This window comes from Neopsephotus bourkii, unplaced genomic scaffold (genome assembly GCF_033783945.1).
Source record: "Neopsephotus bourkii isolate Nb327-2 ecotype Australia unplaced genomic scaffold, CSIRO-AGI_Nbou_v1 NB_126, whole genome shotgun sequence".
Lineage (NCBI taxonomy): Eukaryota > Metazoa > Chordata > Aves > Psittaciformes > Psittacidae > Neopsephotus > Neopsephotus bourkii.
The window spans coordinates 1445259-1465092 of NW_026900643.1; the positions used below are offsets into that span (position 1 = coordinate 1445259).

At 37.8% G+C, this 19834-nt stretch overlaps 1 protein-coding gene and 1 long non-coding RNA gene across 2 annotated transcripts; both read left to right on the forward strand.

The window, feature by feature from the left end:
• The first annotated feature begins 1270 nt into the window (after positions 1 to 1270).
• LOC133219842 (putative short-chain dehydrogenase/reductase family 42E member 2) lies at positions 1271 to 16978 on the forward strand. The gene is made up of 12 exons (XM_061367406.1): positions 1271 to 2747; positions 4879 to 5114; positions 6853 to 6948; positions 7692 to 7752; positions 9011 to 9129; positions 10659 to 10734; positions 11979 to 12061; positions 12562 to 12699; positions 13134 to 13199; positions 14010 to 14073; positions 14438 to 14511; positions 15705 to 16978. The coding sequence occupies exons 1-12, from the start codon at positions 2534 to 2536 to the stop codon at positions 15906 to 15908; spliced, it is 1431 nt and encodes a 476-aa protein (XP_061223390.1). The 5' UTR covers positions 1271 to 2533; the 3' UTR covers positions 15909 to 16978.
• A 155-nt stretch (positions 16979 to 17133) lies between these two features.
• On the forward strand, positions 17134 to 18872 carry LOC133219453 (uncharacterized). The gene is made up of 3 exons (XR_009727444.1): positions 17134 to 17238; positions 17685 to 17894; positions 18365 to 18872. It is a non-coding gene; the product is annotated as an uncharacterized LOC133219453 (long non-coding RNA).
• The last annotated feature ends 962 nt before the right edge of the window (positions 18873 to 19834 follow it).

Below are 19834 nucleotides of genomic sequence, written 5' to 3' on the forward strand. Positions count from 1 at the left end.
CTTGTTATGAGGATGATCGGTTTTGTAGTCATAAAGAGCTAAATACTTTTAGTCAAAAGTACTTACACCCTACAACAGATCTGTTCAGACTTCTTTGGGGTTGCAGAAAGCATCAGCTCTCTGGTACACTGTCCAAACGAGTCTCACCACTATGAGTTCATATGATTGCATCAGTACATACGATTGGGCATCTGGATGTGAACAAGTGCATAAGGAGATCTACAAACACATGATGAGCTTAAACAACTCTACTAATTTACAGCTTAGATACAGAATTTTTAATAAGACAAATGAGATAATATTTTTATGCTACACTTATTTCAGCAAAATCCTATCTTTGAGATAGCTTTAAAAGAGAGCTTAGTCTCTTAAGCTTTTTTGCTATTCTTATGCCCTTGGGCACTGTAGAACATCCCATCCTGCCTATGACTCATGCCAAACATCCGGCTGTGATTTTAACTCAGACCTCTGGCTAGCTTTTCATGCTTTGGTTAAGGCTTCTTTCTGCATAGTGTCTTCCACAGAATTAAAACCCCTTATCCAGGTTTGCATTACCTCACAGCTGGAATTTTGCTCCTGTTCTGTGACCTGAAATGCACATCTATGAAGTTAATGTGACATGCTGAATGAAAGGGACAAAGACCCAATCTCCACACATCTGTCTTCTTGGTCATGGTCTGGACCTCCTCACTGTGGTCCAGTACCCAGCACTGGTGCCCATAGAATTAGCATAGGATGAGTCTTTTCCTTTGTATGCTGGAGAACAGGTAGTGTCTTCTCTTTTTTTATGCCAAGTTCTTCTTACTCAATTCAGATTTATCAGTGCATCTATCAGCTTGTGATTTCAAATTAACTCATGTAAGCTTACTAGATTCCTCTGTGAAACAGTGCAATGACATTTCAACATGGCTTTACAGTCTGGATGTGAGTACCATTTTGATAAGCTGACATAACATTTCAGAAATGTGGGCCTTGTCCGTGTAAATAAAGAAGTAAACTCTCTGACACCTTCCTTTTGTATTTTATGCAGTCATCTCCTAGAAGCACTGGATATTTTGTTTATTTTGGTGTACCTACATGAGCTGAGTGATTATAGAAGAAAAAGTAGAAAAAGGCTGTACAGAGGGATTCAAAACCAAAAGCAAGTTTAAATCCTGATTTAACAGCTTGTAACTTCAGCTTCTGTTTTTTTCAAATGGACTTAGCAGCATACAGTGAATGACATAAGGCTACCTCACTTCTTCATTAAAGATAGGCGAATAAGTGTAACAGGAGAGGTACAAAATACCAGTTCTGAAAGCTCTTCTGAGGTGTTTCCTCTTGGCTAAGGTGGAACCTAAAGCCAATTTAAAATGCTCTTTGCTGATTTTCACTGAGCAATGAGGTATCAATACGCTATGAATAAGCTGACCAACAGCTTTGACTTGTGGAGGAGTTCTGTAGTAGTCCAGAGGTAGAACAGCTACTTTCTTTCTCCGATTCAATAGTAAAAGCTATCAGTGCTGTGGACAGCTCCTAACAGAGAATTTGGTATTCTTGAGGTTTTACTCAGCTGGGTTTTCACTCACCTGGCAATCTGAGAAGTGCAGATTAATTTGACAAGTTCAAATATTCTAGTCCTAATGCAGACTACAGGGACTTAAATGCATAATATGTTATGCTAAAATATATTTGCCTAAGTGTCAGTTTGAGTTCTTGTCAGCACATGAGCATTAAATTACATTTAAATGGCAAAGTCACCTGTGAACTTGAGATATTTCTAACATGGGATCACTTAAAATTGTACTCACTTAGATTTGGGAGTGTTTCTTTAGCATCTTAACAACTACTTTGAGACCTAATTTTAGACACACCCACTTTATAATGTTGGCTTTAATTTCTCATTGTTTAGTTTGCGAAAGGATATGTGTTTTAAACATTTTAGGATTACAGAACTACTATGATTATTAATAATTTAATTCATTATTAATTTTTAATGCATTATGTAATAGTAAATCACCTTTTCCAGGTCTGCTGTGCACCAGTTAGTTTGCTGCCTGCGCTTCATCGACTTGGAAGCCAGAGAACAACTCTTGTACCTACAGTTAAGTCTCTTTGCAAATACATAATTGGGTTGGGGATGAAGATAGAAAACTCAGGGTGAAAGTGCTAAGTACCGCTCCCAAACAAGATTTTATGTTTCTTTATTCAAATTTAGATTGAAAACTGCAGGTAAAAGGAGACTGTGCTCTTAGATGAGATATATCCCACCAAAGTTTCACACAACTGCAAGAGAGGTTTACTTTTAAGCATTAGTGTTAAGAATTTCTTTCCCGTTTTCTTTACTTAAGAACCCTTTTCTCGGTGCTTTGTAAAAACAGTGTGAGATGTTTCAGTAATCTAGTACAATGTATGTACAGAATGATGGCACCAATAGTATATTTGTGTTGTCTAACATCTTATCAATACTTTTACAAGGTAAGAGATACCATCCTACTTAGAAGGGTCTCATGTGGAGAAAACATTTCTGTTTTCCTGAAAAGGAACATAAATTATGTACGCATTAAGCCCTGCCCTCTTTTGGCTCCCAGCCCAGCCACCAGCTACAAAGGAGCAGGAACAGCAAAAGGGCCTGAGCACACGTGAACATCTCTGTCTGAGAGTACTGGATGTCCTTGTGTTACTAATTGTCCAGGAAGGAGAAATCTCGCCATCATACTTGGACAAGAAGGACTGGGAGAACGCTGACATCCAGGATTCTGCGAAGGGTACTTACCTACTTCTTTAGCTGTTTTTAAAAACCTGAAATGTTTGAGTCTAACTCTTTATGGAAGTAACTTGTGCATATCTTATATTTGAAATGAAAGTAGGGGAGCTAAGAGCAACACACGCAGCGTGCACTGTGTAACTATGCTCATCATGCAGAATACATTAATAAATCAGAATAGCTCCATAAATTTAGAGAAACAAGGAAGTTAGTGATTCTGGAAATAAGTATTTTCTTACAGTAAATTATTTACATTCAAAATTCGATTATAATTTTCAAATTCCATGAAGCAGATTAGTATATTAATGCTATTAGTGCTTTTTAAGAAAGAAATTTCTAGTAAAATCTTTAAACTTTTTAATACAACTTCCATCTTACTTAAAATTTAAGGAGATATTAATAACAAGTATTCAAATATATGCCATTTTTCAAATACATCTTTTTATGATGTATGTCACAAGCTTGACCTTGGTATATAAAACTGTGCATTTTCACAGAAAACAAGGCAAAGTATTTTATATGTCTTAGCTACTATGTAGCATAATCCAGAGATGCCAGTTTAAATTTCATTGACTGAACAAGAAAGCTTACTTGCTTTAGTTTTATTATGTTATTTCTAGTTTAAACTTTGTTTGGAAATGTGGATTACTTTTCACTTTTGAAATGTCAGGATGTTTTTCAACATAAGGAGCTCATATCTTTTCCACTGTATTATGCCATTCAGTTCACTGAACCTAGTGAGCTGACATTGGTGTGGAGGATCTGGTACTTACTTCCCTGTGTCTGAAAGCTTAAAAATGTATAAAATAAGAAATATATCACAAACTAAACTATATATATATTAAAAAAAACCCTAACTAAGCAACAGCAAAACCAATCTGCAATCTTGTGTACTGGAGGCTGCATTTTCTGTTGCTTTTCCAGTATTTTTTAATCACCCTGGAAGTGATGCATCTACCACTTACCAGTTTTTGCATAATCTCTATTGCAGCCTGGTTTAAAAGACTGAGAGCTAACTATGCTTATATACCTAAGCTAAGAAGCCCAGCTGGTGGCAAATGGTGTACTCTTATGTGTGGGGACGTTGCTATAAGGACCCACTCCAAGTATGAGAAAACCATAATAATGTGGCAAAATTGGGTTTATATTCCTATATTAGACTGGCAGGCACCCAGTTTGGCTCCCACTTTAAAGTGGCTTAATTTAACAGATTTCAGACTTATTTATTCTGGATTTCTGTCTGGGGACCTAAGAACCTAGATCCTAACGTGCAAAGGCTGTACAAGTTATCAGACAGAGAGGCTGCCTGTGGGGGAAAATATGCTGGGCTAATTTCTAGGAGTATATTGTGATCTGAAATACCAGTCACATTAAATGCAGAATATGAGTGAATTTCTGAAGTGATTACTGTAGAACGAATTCATTTTTAATACAGAACAAAGTGTACAGATGGGTAACTCCTGTCAAATGGCTTATCACAGAATTATATTCTAATCAGTTTGCCCAAGTAGATGAACCCCCAGGGCAGAGGGCTTCTGTTCCTTGTCAGTATAGCCGTATATGAGTGCTCCAATGAGAAGAATATGGACAAAGGTTAGTAAGAATTGGGCAGAAGACTAACCAGAAAGGTTTAAAATGGTGACTGTGACCCAAATGTGAAATAAAGTGTATTTAAAAAGCAGAATAAATCCTTTCTTATATTCTTGATCTATTTTTTTCCCCTGACTAGTAGGCTCATCTGTCTTTGGCATTAATATATCAGAAGTCATGAGTTTTCAAGGATAAAATGTTTGATATACCAAGCATTCAAAAAGGTAATTGTACCTGTTAGGTAATTATAACGTCTTCAAAATCCTGCAATTTCTCTTTTTTTTCTATGTAATATGAAACTTGTGAGTATGAGGAAAAGACTAGATCTTGGAATATAAAAGCATTCAGGCTCATTAGTCATTGTACATAGAAAACCCATCACCAAAATCATTATACATTTTAAACACATTAAGATAATAAAAATATATAAATAAATATAGTCAAGAAAGGAGTAACATGTAACATTGTAACATGAAAGTTACCGAAATTGTCTAGATCTTAAAAGTATTAGCAGGATTTTCAGGAGATCTTCTGTCTTGCAGTCGTGATGCAAGAAGGATCCACAGAAGAGCTCCACTGCAGCCAACCAAGTGAGAGCAACCTAAATGAGCATGCTGGACTACTGGCTAACAGAAGCAGAAAAACAATGGTGACAGGAGGTGGAGGCTACCTGGGATACAATCTGGGATGTGCTCTTGTTAGGTCAGGAATTGCTGTTGTTCTGTTTGACGTACAGGAACCTAAATGGGAAATCCCAAAGGGAGCAGATTTTTTCAAGGTATGTTGCAATTACTTAACTGCAGTGAATTAAGTTCTACTACTTTTATGCACATTAGCAAGGCTTCCTCTTAGGGATTTTTGATAAAAGCATTTACTGAAAAGCCTTTAAGGACAATAAGAAGTCATGGTAAAAGGTCCTCATGTGCATAAGTAAGAGGCAGCAGAGTCAAGGTGGTCAGATCTTAGTGTCACCAGTGAAGTTCGAGAGTCCTCCCACCAGTGGGAGGTGCCATTCAACACATAGCTCGCATAGGTGAAGAAGTTTACTACTCAGGGAGATTATTTAGAGGCAAAAGGTGAGAGCAAGACAGGGCAATAAAAGTGATCACAAGTTTAGAATGCTGTGCAGAGAATGATTGAGGAAACACACTTTCCAGGATAGGAAAAAGATGACTTGGGAATAGAAGAGGTCTGCAAACTGTGAGTAACACTGAGACAAGTACATATTGACTGTTCACTGCCCTTTCCAGTACAAGAAGGAAGAGCCGTCAGGTGAAATGAGGAGTCAGTTCAACAGAAACAAAAAAGAGGTTGTTATATTCATCTACATCCACACAATTTGATTTAAGTTGATGAATTGATGGCAGTTTACATCTTGTAAAGGAGAACAACAGTTTTGAGGATTTTAAATCCAATTTTTAAGAGAATATTTTATAATAATAGATATTAGAACGTCTAGGTGAATTACCTAGGAAATGGAACTATGGAGTCCTGGTAAATAATAAGTCACTTCAGAGATCTTCAACAGTGATTCAAAGATTGCTAATATTGTTTATACTGGTTAGCTATTTTAGCATTTGACTGAAGTGGGGTGTAAGTCAACCATTTTTGTGAATTTCTTTGGCAACCTCAGAAGAAAAATGTTGAGAGGTAAAGACTGATTAGGTTACCTCTTAAAATTAGGTTACCTCTGAAAATTACCTCCAGACATTTCTTTTGTGATTCCTCTTTCAATTTCATTATAGTACAATAAAGAATATATAATATTCAGAAGTATCACAATTCAGCAAACAAATGTATTGTATTTTCACTCATATCTGTATGTATGTGGAATATTATTCATATAGTATTACCCGGTATGCAAAAATGTAATACAATACTAGATATAGTGTGTGTATTTAATACAGTACAGTGTTCACTAGTATATAGTATTTCAAATAACATGATTATAATACACTAATGTATACTAATACAATATTAGATGCATACAGTGTGCATTTTTTTGTTTTAATCTTGTACAAAACTGTAATTAAATTTATCACTCAATGCACCTAAAATAAAGCTTAAATCAGCAGAACCATTTGTCCAGATTGCGCAAGTTAGACCTTAAGGTGCTGACAGAAAAGGGGTTCTTCTGTTTGGCAGACAGCTGAACCACCAAATCCTGCTGTGATATTTTGTCCTTGAGGCTTGATTCTCCAGCCTTCAAGCATATGCTGCTCCCATTCAAGTCAAACAAGTTTTGTCAGCCTGCAGGATGCTGGACTAAGTGTGAAAATACGCGTTATAATTGAAGTCAACAAGAGTCATATTTGTTTTGCAACAAAAAACTGACAGAATTCTTAGTCATGGATTTTTCTCCATGTTTATAATGTCTTACTTAAGTCTAGTTAAGTATTGTGAAAAATAGATCAGAATTACTTCAAGTTTTCCTTGATAGCCGTAGTTAATACTAATTCTATAGAGAATGTAATGAGCTCTACCACTCAAAAATCCATTCTTTTCTCATTTTACAGGGTGATGTGAGGGATTATGATGCAGTGTTCACAGCATGTGAAGGGGTTGACTGCGTTTTTCATGTGGCTGCATGTGGAATGTCAGGATTAGAACAAGCAAGTAAAATTTTCCTAACATTTTCTGTCATTATTCTCGTGAAAGCAAAAATTTGTTTGCATGTAGCAAAGAATGTAATTATATGTATATGTCAGACAGAAGTTAGTCATAAAGGTCAGATCATCCCTACATAATAAAAGTCAAAGCATGAAACTAATGTACTACATGAAGTACTCTAGAAAAAGGAAAAGCATCTTGGATATGAAGGCATATCCTTTTCCTCTAATCTGAAGAAGTTTGACAAAATTGCCGTAGAAATAGTACGGATGAATTTTCTTCTTCTGAGCTCATGAGGAAACAGACCAGCAATTCAATATAGGTAAGCTAAATAACAGTGATTTCATAGAGCATGTTATCAAAAAATGTCATGAAACTACTAATTTATTTCTAGGAACAGAACAGATTGCCACTGGAACAAGAATTATTGAAAGGTTTCAGAGAGCATAACCCCTGCCTGTATTACTGTTTCTGTATCATGGATTATCTGGGGTGTGACAAAAAAAATGAAGTATTGTAATTTCCTTTCAGATGCATTTTATCTTTCAGTTTTCAACTTTATTCATGCACTGATCAAGACAATAAAAATGAGAACTGCTAGAAATCATTGTATGTCAGAAGGACACAGAAATGTAACACATACATCACAAAAAGGCCACAGCTGTTCTAGGTCTGGCAATAGTAACGATCATACTGCGAAAGTGACTTGTCCAATTAACTGATCTTGTGCAAACTCTGTTCCTAGCTTCAAAAGAAAGATCAGATTGAATCCATAAATGTGGGAGGCACAAAGATAATAATTGATGGTATGTACCTAGATTTTCTTTCTTTGCATCTGAACCAACCCATGAATTAAAAAAAACTTCTAATTGGACGTCTTTTGTGTTGATGTGGCAATAAAATGAAGCTCTTCTCTCCCTCATTTCAGAGTATGATGTAAAGCTAGGTGTGCAGGTCCTAGTAAAACTCATAGATTTGCTGCCGGTTTGAACTGGGGATAGCTTTGGACTTCATTCCTTGGCAGACCAACTTAAACTGTCCTCCATGAACTGGTTATGTGTTCTCTTTACTCCATGTAATGGAGACATATTATCTTCTTCCCTCATAGAGTAACATGAGAAAAATTGTACTGTTTGTTGTGTTGTAAACATTTTGTAACAAGAGCCGTAGATGTGCTAAGTATATTTAGCTATTATTTTATCACATTAATATAGAAAATTTTCTATTTGTGCCAATCATCTATCTAAATATGATCACCTTTTATTATATTCTGATTTATAAATGCTGTCTCTGGAAAATATTAATAGATTTATTTCTGTATATTCAATTCCAGAGAAAATATTTCAAGTGTATTGTAAATAGCAAAGTGACTTTCTCTTTGCTTTTTACTCAAAAGCCAATTGGCAAAACTTTAAAAAAGCAAAATGGTAAAAGCAGCTTTTATTTAGACCCATTTTTATGGGTTATCACTGAAAAAAAGAAGAAGTAGTTAGAGTGAAGTGGTAGGCAAGTAAAACTCTAAATGAGTTAGAGGGAAGAAGTTGCCACACTTTCCCTTCTTACCCCAACCTCTGAACCCACAGAAACATTGCACGTCAAATTTCTGTAGGCTTCCAGCAAAGCAAGAATCTGGGAGGAGCTTGAACCTGTTAATTTACATTTAGTGATAGATTTTATTATCCTATTTTGTTCCAAATATTTACAACACAGTAATTCATTGTTTTCAAAATGAGGCAACTGGATTGACTGCTCTGTAGATGCTAAAATTTCCTGATTTTGCATATTAATTCACTTAAACTTCAGTAGTAAAGTTCAAGTAATAAAACATTTGGTGAACACAGTATGTAATATTTACATAGCAGATATTTGGATGAAAAATTCCAGCTGAATGAAAGGTAATGCCATATTAAATTATAAGCTAATGTTAAAATCTTCTTCTATAAGCATGTTTGTTTTCAAAAAGAGAAGCTGCCAGTTCATGTGTTGTTTCTCACTCTTTATTTTTGTTTAAAAATGATTTCTTTTAAATAATTTATTTAAATAATTTACAATTTACCATTGTAGTCTGCAAACAAAGAAATATCCCTAGACTGATATATACCAGTACAGTGAACGTGGTATTTGGAGGGAATCCTATTGAAGAAGGAGATGAAGAAACTGTGCCGTATTTTCCACTGGAAAAGGTATTTGGTTCATGTGATGACATGGTATTTACTGTGCTCTAATGGATAGAATATGTGAAGGATGTTCTGAGAGCAGAAGCTGGTTTACTGTAGATATATCACATTCTGTGAAATTATTTTTCATTAGTAAAAATAGACCTATGGTCAATGAAGAAATACTCAAATCATTGTGGATTTGATATGCTATAACTAGACAGATCTGAGATGATAAAATACCTAAGAAAAGTGGAATGTGACATTTATCAAAAACATTTGAAGAGGAAGGGCTTTCAGGGCACCGTCAGCTGTGTAAATACTGAGTATTATGAGCATAATATGAATATTATGAACTGTGAGCCTTTGCATTGGAGAATATTGTTAAATAGCAAATTTTACATCTTTATCACACACATTTTTGCTTCTTTGAAGTTCCCAAACCTTGCTTTCTTGCTGCAGGCCAGGCAGTAGTTACAGTCATTTCTGGGCTGCTCAGAAATACCATTTCCTTCTCTACTATGATCATTTAGGAAATATTTTCTAGCTGAAATGTGAAGCTCAATGCATTCTGGCCACTCTTTCCATTTGTTCTTTCCTGCTCCCAGTACACTGCCTGCTGTTAAAAGCTATAATTTCAGAATGTACATCCTGTGTCCAGGAATCTTAAATAGGACTGACTGCTACTCTGCTGGTGCCTCCTAAGTCACTTAGTTGTATGTGTCAGTTTGTGCACAGCTTGCACAGCACAGCAGACTTTGGAGGAAGCATTTCAGGAATTTGCAATTAGTTGCATGTGTCTGAGCCCTACTTGTATGTTCTCTCTAATGGTGATCATGTAATAGTGTACATAAGAGAGGTGGGGCATAGAGGGAGGTGAAGCAGGTGGAGCAAGCTACCTGAGAGTAATTTTCCATGGTGGGACTTTTAGGTATATTTTTCAGTGTCAAGTATGACAATACAAAATTCAATATATGATACATAAATAGCCTCATGTGGATAAGTAATCACTAAGCCAGCACATGCTAGCTGCGTCCAGAATCCTATTGTCTAAATACGCTTGGGTGCAATTGTTAATGGTAAAAGATGCTGCTGGGAGAGAAGTATTTATAACTTCCCAAATAGTTTCAATAAGAAATGGAAGCATTTTTAGGAAAGTCTGAATTTTTAATTTCAGATTTAATTTACTGTTTAAAAAAACTTTTCCCAGCTAAAAATAGATTTTTTTTTCAAAATCAAATTACCTGACCCACCAGAACATTTAGCTTTATATTATTTCTTTTCAGTATATCCAGCACAAAAAAGCAAGTTAAGTAAATACTAGTGGATTTAAATTCACTCTGAAGCTAAACTTGTGTATGTAAGTCAGATAAGTTTCTTTCTCATTAAAAAAATACGTATTTGCTAAATCTTCTTGTTATTTCTAGTTTGGTTTTACTAAGCTGATTTCTACAAGCTGGCTAGATTTAAATGGTATCAGACATAAACAGGAAGTTTACCTTTACAGGTGCAATAATGTGATTAAAATGTTGATCATATTCTGCCTTTCTTTATAGCAATTTAATCATTATTCTAGAACAAAGGCAATTGCAGACCAAATGGTTCTTGCTGCTAATGGAACTTTACTCAAAGGTACATATAAAATATTTGGGTTTTTCCTATTGTTAGTAGTGCTAATGGGTATTCCATTCTCTGGAAGCTCATTTATCAATAAATAGTATACTTTAACTGAAATAAGGATTTATTTTGTTTGTTTCTACTCCTCCCTTTGGTGAGTGATTAATTTTTTTAATGTGTATAACTAGACAGATAAGGGATTATATTCAAACAATAAATGGGAGAATTCAGAAAATTTACCCTTATTTATTTGAATCACCTTAAAAGTTAACCAGTTTTACAGTAGATCCAGGAATTGTGTGTTTATTCTCCATTCAGTCTATCACTTCAACCTTCTCTGATAATACCAAACTGTAACACTATCCAATAGGTCACTCTCATAATCCCCAAAGGCTTCTACGTGTCTGGCAAGAATAGCTGCAGTTTCTTAAACATATCAGCAATATCAGGGTTATGTCAGCTTCTAAAGTCAGACATGCATATGAAGAGCTGAGGCTAAAAATCTATCTGTACATGGCAAGGAAACTATTTTTATCTTTGCTTTTACAACATTAATAATATTTTGCTATTACAAAGATAAAAATATTTTGCTCTTCCTACTGATTTGCTTGAACTGAAAAGTTGACATTACAAAATTAGGTGGGGTTTCAGTTTTAGCATCCTTGATTAACTGCTGAGCAAATCCTACCACCTCTTGCCCGCATAAAAAGATGTAATTGTGCCTGTTCTCAGGAGTCAGAGTCGTCTGCTTACTGATTCACATGTAAAGCTTAAAGTATCCATTTTGAGTTAAAATATTCTAACTCATTCGAAAGCCTCTGTATAAGAAACATCTTCCATTCCTTTGTGATGCCATTGAGCTGCAAGCAAGCAAGGTTTCTAAATAAAGCAAATCGAATGACCTTCTTCTAGTTTTGCATGTGTCTACAATGATGGACAAATATGTACATGATAAACTGTATCTACAATAAACAGCAAAAGTCAATCAAGCAGGAGGCATAGATGAAGGAAGTTTTGATTTGTTCTGTCCCTGTCCATTTGTGGTTAGAGAGATCAGGTTTTCAGGCTGCTAAGCTAGGGTCTTTTCACTACTATTGCATTCAATTTTATACATGAATGAAAACAAGGTACTAGGAAGCCGAATCACATAGAATGGTCAGACTGGTCCTTTTCTTCATAATGTAAAATTCAGACAATATATGTCAGCCGGATGTTGATATTAAAGCTATCTGAAAATCACGTTTTGTTCTCTCTCCAAGGAGGGGATAAGCTCCATACTTGTGTGCTTCGTCCACCAGGCATATATGGACCAGACGAGCAGCGCCATCTGCCGCGAGTAGCCGTATGTGTTAAGTAGTCATTTCTGAAGGACACTGCAACTGGTTGTAAGGGGATAGCATAAGTGGAAGTACCTTGAATGTAGTTCTTACTAAAGCTTGGTGATAGGTCATTTGATGCAAGATAACAAGTAGCATGATACGAGCATTGCAGAAATGTCAAGGATCAAGTAGTACTTTTAAGTGAAAAGAAAAAAATGCTAGGCTGACATGACATGGTAGAACTTGCATCCCTGGCCGTTTAATGGAAATAATGTCATGTAAATATGCACTTTAGTTGCAGCCAAACACTAATGTCACAATGTTTTACCACTGCATATCAGTGCAACAGTCCTTGATTTATAAAACTACCACCTGGTTGTTTTTTAGCCCTGTGACACATTTCTTGTGCTGTAATTGTACACAAATACAGCAAATTCTAAGTATTCAGGCTGAACCAAAATGAATGTGTTACTCTGCATAATAAAGGAATAAAGTAACTACTGTGTATTTTCTGTTTCTACAGGTAAATATCAAGCGGAGACTATTTAACTTCAAGTTTGGGAATCATGAAGTTCAGATGAACTGGGTTCACATAGGAAATCTAGTACAAGCTCACTTACTAGCTGCTGAGGCTCTCACCTCTGAGAAAGGATATATAGCTGTAAGTAAACAATATAAACATTGTGTCCCAGGAGTTTTAACATTCAAATAGGTTTAAATTTTGATTTTTTGTTGCTACTTCTGTTGGATTCATGAAGATGATTCTGGCTCCTGCACATGACAAAGAACTTAATGCTCTAACAGTTGGGTTAATACCTAGTGAAATCAAGCTCTGATCTACATTGCATGATCTACATTACTCTTATTTACACCATTAATCATGATTAGCTCTACTGCCACCATGGGTCTGCCCAAAAGTATGAGACATGTTTGAGATCACAGTGAAGTCCAGTGATGGTAGTTTGCTGATCTGATCTGTATACATTCACTGCTGGTATATTGTCCAAAAATCAAGATGGGTAGGTGTGAGAAAGAAAGAAAATGTGATCCTGTGTTTAGTGTTGTTTTAATTGTTTTTCTCTGCTTCTTTAACAGAGTGGCCAGGCATATTACGTACATGATGGTGAAAATGTGGTATTTTCTGAATGGATAGTCCCTTTAGTACGTATTGCACGCACATTCAGCTCTAATGCACTATATGGGCACTATTCACATGGTTAGCTAGAAGACCATAATAACTAAATGAAGTTCAGTGCACGTTAATTGCTTAATTACTTAACATTAGAGTCAGTCCCGTTCTCCCTGCATATCCCAAAGTTCCACTGGCTGGAAGGGAAGTTTTGGCTATGTGTAACTGTGGAGTTTGGCCCTTATTGTTTCGAGAGAATGTAGCTGAGAGGTATAAAACCTACTATGGAACAGCAGCATTTCTGTAAATCAAGCTCACAGTGTGTGAGAAGTTCCACTATTAGCCTCTGGCAGGCCTTCTATAAGTGTTGTTTATTTCTTTGTTCTGCCATCAACTGCATCACAAAAGGAAACACTATTTAGAGTCGTATTTTAAAAGCTAAAAAGAGGCAACATTATATTTTCATAAGCATCAGGCTGGAATTTGGGACCATGCTAGATTTTTGATCCTGCGATGCCAACATGGAAAAGCCTTCCAGGAAAATTATTGCAGTAGATGGGCCTATATCCAACTGTGATGAAGTATTCCAGTCTTGGTCACTTGCTCCTTGGAAATAACTTTTTTTCCCCTTTACTATCCAGTAGTATTCAAAGGGTGGGAGGGAGGTGGGCACTGGAGATTGAGTAGTGGGTTTCAATCGCATTTCTTACTAACACTATTGAGGGGAAGATGAGCTGGAAAAGTTCTGATACATGTTTTATCAACAGTCATTTTCATGCTTCATTGACACCCACAATTTGGTACAAATTCTCAAATTTTCTTTCCTTTTATACCCCTTCTAGTTTGAGAAATTAGGCTACAGTAAACCCTGGATACATATTCCCGTTCTTCTCGTTCATGTATCAGGTAAAAATAATAAAATACATAATTATTGTGCTTTTTATTTGTATTCTTATTCTTGTAAAGCCATACAATGGTTTTATAAAATGCAGGGACCCAAACTGTGGGAATTATATAACTTAACATTATTCTAGGTAATAATAATCACTTCTGCCATTTAGCTTTAATTATGCCAGATAAAATTTAAATAAGCTGAGTCCATCATGTACTTTATAAATTAAATACTGCCTTCTACCACCTTAATTGCCTCCTCTGATACCAGTAGGAATTATAGGATGTGCAGTGTCAGCATTTACTGACACTCATTCTGTTTGCTGTCATCTCATTTTATTGTTATCCAGCTGTCTCATTAAGTAACTTTGTTTCACAGCCACTGTGATGGAGTATCTGCACGTGATACTCAAGCCTGTTTTTAGCTTTACACCTTTCTTGACAAGGAATGAGGTAAATATATAAAAATAGAGAATGTTTCTATATCTCCGACAAAAATTCTTGTAAAGTTCTGTGATACACCCTTTAGATGCAGACAGGATTGTCTGCAGTAGAGCTCTGGTTTTCTGCTCAGGGCAAAGTCCATCCAGGGCTTACGCAGTCCATTCATAGCCTGATTTTTCCATGGCCACCCCTTATAAAATTGTCAGAAATTAACGCTTACTTGATGATCCAGGGAAACACCCTAAAGGTGCAAGACAGAGCGACTGACACAGAGCTGGCACAAAGAGGAAAACAGATACTACATCACTGTTTCCAACGAACTGTCCTATGCTGTGGAACTACTTATTAAAGGAAAGTGGGCCAAGAGCACAGAGCAAGAGTCTCAGATCAAAGCAGTTATCATAGTACCAGGCTAGCCAACAATTAGGAAGTCTACTAAAAATAATTCTAAATTGTAATGAAAAGTCACTTTTCTAGAAAACAAACAACTTCTAGACAAATTAATTTTGATCTAGCTTACATTTTTGTACAATATTATGATTTATAATATAAGCCAAAATGCTTTAATCCATCATCTAGTCTCTTACTGTATTGTAACATGATAGGACACTGAGGGGACCTCGTTAACTTCTGCTGTAGATTTTCAGTTATTCGACAGTGTATCTGGTTTTGCACTTACTTCTACATTAGTTGTATATCTGAAGCAGAAATCATTGAGACAATGCAACTTAAGCATTTTCACAGGTACCAGGCATTCAGAGGTGGAGGATGTAATTCCCCAAAGCGTGTGTTTTCCACTCATAGATAATGCATTTCTGCAGAGTTGAGAAACCACACCACTCTCCTGCAATTGTTTATCCAGTTCCATTGCACATTTCTCTGTACAGAAGAGCCAGTTTGAGGGAAGGGTGCTGGTATGTTGCACAGGATTTCCTTAGTCTTTTGTCTCACATTCACAAGTGAGAAGTCGGTACCATAAACTCATCCTGCACTCCATCTACTGAGCTTTGTCTCTTTACCTGTTAGCTGCATCAACTCATTCTGTTAGCTCCAGACAGAATCCAGCTCCAAATGCATACATTTTTGCAAGTCTGCATTTTTTGTTTTAATTCCATTGTAATATCATTGTTGATGTATTTTCATCCAAGTTCTAGAAAATCAGATATTAAAGTCACTTCTGTAACTGTCCTTTTTGATTGTAGGTGTGGAATGTTACTGTAACTCACACTTTCCGAATAGACAAGGCACGAAATCAGCTTGGCTACAAACCAAAGAAATTCTCATTTGCTGATTCTGTGGATCATTATATTAAAACAAGACCTACTTGCCAGGAAGATCACTTGTGCCTTAAAATGCTGTTTGCTTTTGGCATATTCTTAAGTTTGATCATTCTTTCTTTCTTCTAAAATCAAAAAAACAGTTCCAAAAACCCTAATTTTGTTTCTGACTATTAATGATCTGGTCATAGTATATTCCTCAATTGTTATGGCCTTTATTGTTCTTAAGATGACATCTCTCTGATCTCATTAAAACCAAATCAGCCCCACAAAAGTGAAAACACAGGACACATCAGGAACTGTTCCCAAAGAACAGCAGTGCCACAAAATGCAAGGAGTTAATCAATAATGGGTGCAGGAATTGTTTTAATGGATTTTCATGAATTGACTGCTTTATGCTGAGAATGATTCTTCTGAAAATGATAATTCTGGAGGGTAAGAAATTGGAAGAAGAGGAACCACTGTGGGACTGCAGCGCTGGAACAAGTCCAGTAGCTCCAATGAAGAGAAGGCTGACTAAACTCCTCTAAGGAAGTTGCTGCTACAGCTACTATCTGTTAGTATGAGGAATTATGAAGACCTGGGTAATAGTACGAACCATATGAGAAGTAAAGATTTATAAATGACAGGTGGTGAGAGGATGAAAGTCATATTTATGTAAAATAGTTTTATTGTTCAAAAGCTTTGTAAAAATGTAATAAATAATATTATATATGTTTGTAAATCAACTAATACCCTTTCAGTGCAATAATAAATAATCACTGAACCAAATACTTGTTTTAAGGAGCCTGTGGGAAGGGGGAGGGAGGAGGTCACATAAGAGCTTGGAGTCCAGCACACTGTCACTGCTACCTTGCCATGTAAATGGAGCCAGGTCTGACTATCCATAACCCTGCACCAGTGCTAGCACACTCTGTTTGATCAAAAAATTGCCACTTCAGGATGAGCAGACAAGCCAAGCACTAAGACCTGAGTGAGTCTCCAGCCTCTCTTTTCCCCTTTCTTAAGACTTAGGTTAGTTACTACTTGGGTGGATTGTCTTATGTGAGCTACCTGTGCACCCCATGTACACATACTGTGTGTAGCCCAGATGCATTTCCATAAGGTTACCTGTCACAAGGAGTTTCTCAGGGACCAGCTTTGCTCTCACCCAGGAGCAGCTGTTCCCTGTCTTGCACCCCACAGGGATAAGGAAGGGGGGACTTGCTGTGGTGGGTCACAGAAGAGAGTGATGAAAAAGCTCTGCCATCTGGTAATCTCCACTCTGTGTTAATTTTGTCTGTTTGCATTTTACAGGATTTTTAAGACCAGTAAGTTAGTTTATAGAGACTCTCTCATTGTATCTTTATATTTACAGGAAACCTAACAGCAACCTTAGAAGAATAAAACATTATAGGTGAAAGATGATACACATTGACAGGAAAATGTGCAAGCAACCACAATTACCACTGCAGCTTATGTGAGCAAAGATTTGTTTTACTCTCATTTTCTTTAAATAAATAGTTCTGTTTGCAGAGAAAGCAGTAAAGCCTGGTCTATTGTGGATGAGCATTTGGAGATTGTCCTCATCCATACAAATTAAGCTTACGTCTTCCCTTAGCAGGGGCACTACTCAGCTGTCTCCTATTGTCAGGAATCTTAAAGAAACTTGCTATATATAAGACCTTTATCCAAGTTTAATCAAAACCAGGTAAGTTCACAATTTATCAGTAGAGAGGTGCAGCTGACTGACAGACAAGTGAGCACTGCAGGAGGCAATGCATAAGCCTATGTTCCCTAGAAATGCAGAATAGAAAATCACAAGTGTCAAGTTACATCCCAGCGTGAGCATTTTAACTGTATGCAAACATACAACTTGCTTTTAAATTAGTTATTTATGAATCTTTCATATATTGCTTTTATTAGACTAATAGCTCAAGCCTGCATCCCAGATTACACCAACAGCTTGCAGCAGAGACATCGGGCAGTTGGCTGCAGCCCAGTAGGAAGTGCAGACTGTGGCCTTTTTGTGGGTGCTCCTCAGTAAGGACTAACCAAGGAACTCTCTGGCTTTGTGGCTGCAAGGCCTGCACCATTCCAGTCCTGCAATACCAAACCTCTGATGTGTTACTTCAGGTAAGGTGTATTTTATATCACTGTTATAACAATACTGACTATTACAGGCTTCGTTCAATTCATTTATCAATTACAAATCCAGTATCTGAAGCTTTAAGACAGCTTTTAGTACCTCTTTGGAACAGCCAGTTGTCGTAACAATAGTGATTATTACGGGCTTCATTCAATTGATTTATCAATTACAAATCTGGTATTTGAAGTTTTAAGGCAGCTCTTAGTACCTGTTTGGAACAGTCAGTTGTCTAATTTCTGTCAGTCTTTCCTGAATGTTAGTTTAAGCTGGATATTGTTCAAGTTGCTTTCATTCTAACATAATTGCAAATGTGTCTTTAAGTGATTAAAATTTAATATGAACGTTCAGACATGGCACAGCTATAACAGAGGAGGTAAACATGTTCAAGGTTTAATTTTTGCCTGGAATGGGTAACTCTGAAGTTCTGCAGCTCCTGACCATTTTTGCATCCTCCCAGGCACGAGCAACCACAGAGCTGAACAGAGACCCACCACCGGCTGGGGAGGGCAGGGACCTTCGTACCTACTTGTTCATGATCATGTTTCCTCTTTGGGAATTCCTGCTGGTTTGGAGGTGTTTCTGATGCTCTGCACCTCTCCAAGCTATGTCCTACCGACTATCCAGCCGGCAATCAAGACGTGGTGGTTATTCTCCTGAACAACCTGTTCAACAGGTATCTCAGTTGGATGGAGCCCCAGTTACTGCCAGGATGCTTTAGTGCAGCGGTCGCGGCTGTATGAAGACACATGGAGGTAAGAGCCACCAGGTAATTCTGTGGGATCCCAGGGATGCTCTGGGAAGCCAGGAATGCTATGGAATCCCAGGGCTCCCACGGGTGCTGTGGCATAGGCAGTATCACAGGAAGAGTTTGGGGTTCCAAAGACGCTACAAGATGAGTGGGACACGGGAGTGCCGCGGGACCCCCGCCTGCGTGCACGGTGGGATGCCGGCGGTGCTGCGGCTGAGTGGGCCCCGGGTGCTGCGGGAGCCCGGCGCGGCCCTTGTGCGGGAGGAGCCCCGTGCACAGCACCCGCTCCCCGAGGCGGCGGGTGAGCAGCGGGGGATGGCGGCGGAGGTGAGCGCTCGGCCCGGCCCCTCTCCTTCAGGGTGGGGGTCCGGGGGCCGCCGTTCACGCCCCGGGCCGGCCTGGCCCGGCCGAGCCCCGCAGCCCCAGCGGGGCGGGCAACAGCCCCAACGGCTGGTCCCCGCCGGGGAGGGGAACCGGTCCCGGGCCGGGGCTCCGTCGCCGGCGTGTTTCCCTGGGGCATTTGCAAGTGAGATGCAGAGAATAGCTGGAGGAGCTCGGGTGACACTTAATGTTTTATTGCGGCACGGGGAAGGGTGAGGGAACATCGGTATCTGCAGCCTCTGAATGCCTTCTCTCTCAGTGATGAACCCTTTACCATTGCAGAGGGAAAGAAACTCCATGCTCAAGAAGTAAATGGTTCACTATTGCATTTCTCTTACTGTACTCTGATCCTCTCTGTCATGTAGCAGTTAGTTCACTCTAGATCCCCCCAAAAGTTGTGTTCTCAAGTTCTAAGCATCAGGCACTCCTGTTTTGATGGCTTTGTAACACTTATGAAATCCTCATGCACCTCAATTTTACCACTGTCAATGATAAAACCACTGTGTGTTCTCAACTTACATTTAGCTGCTGCTACTTAGGAGCTGAAATACCACTTTGTGACGGATCTGTTACAGATCTGTCTTTGTGACAGATGTCTTTGGGACCAGTGGAAGAAGCATTGAAGGTTTCTTTTGCTCTAGGGGACATTCTGCTCTGCTCAGCCCCGCTTGCTTGTTTTTTAAGCACAGAAGCTTAAATGCAATTTGTTCATCTTTAGAGTTTTCCTAACAGTTCAGGATTTCAAGCTCAGGTGTGGCCCTCTATCACATCTGACCCCTAAAGGCTGTCTCAGAGCTT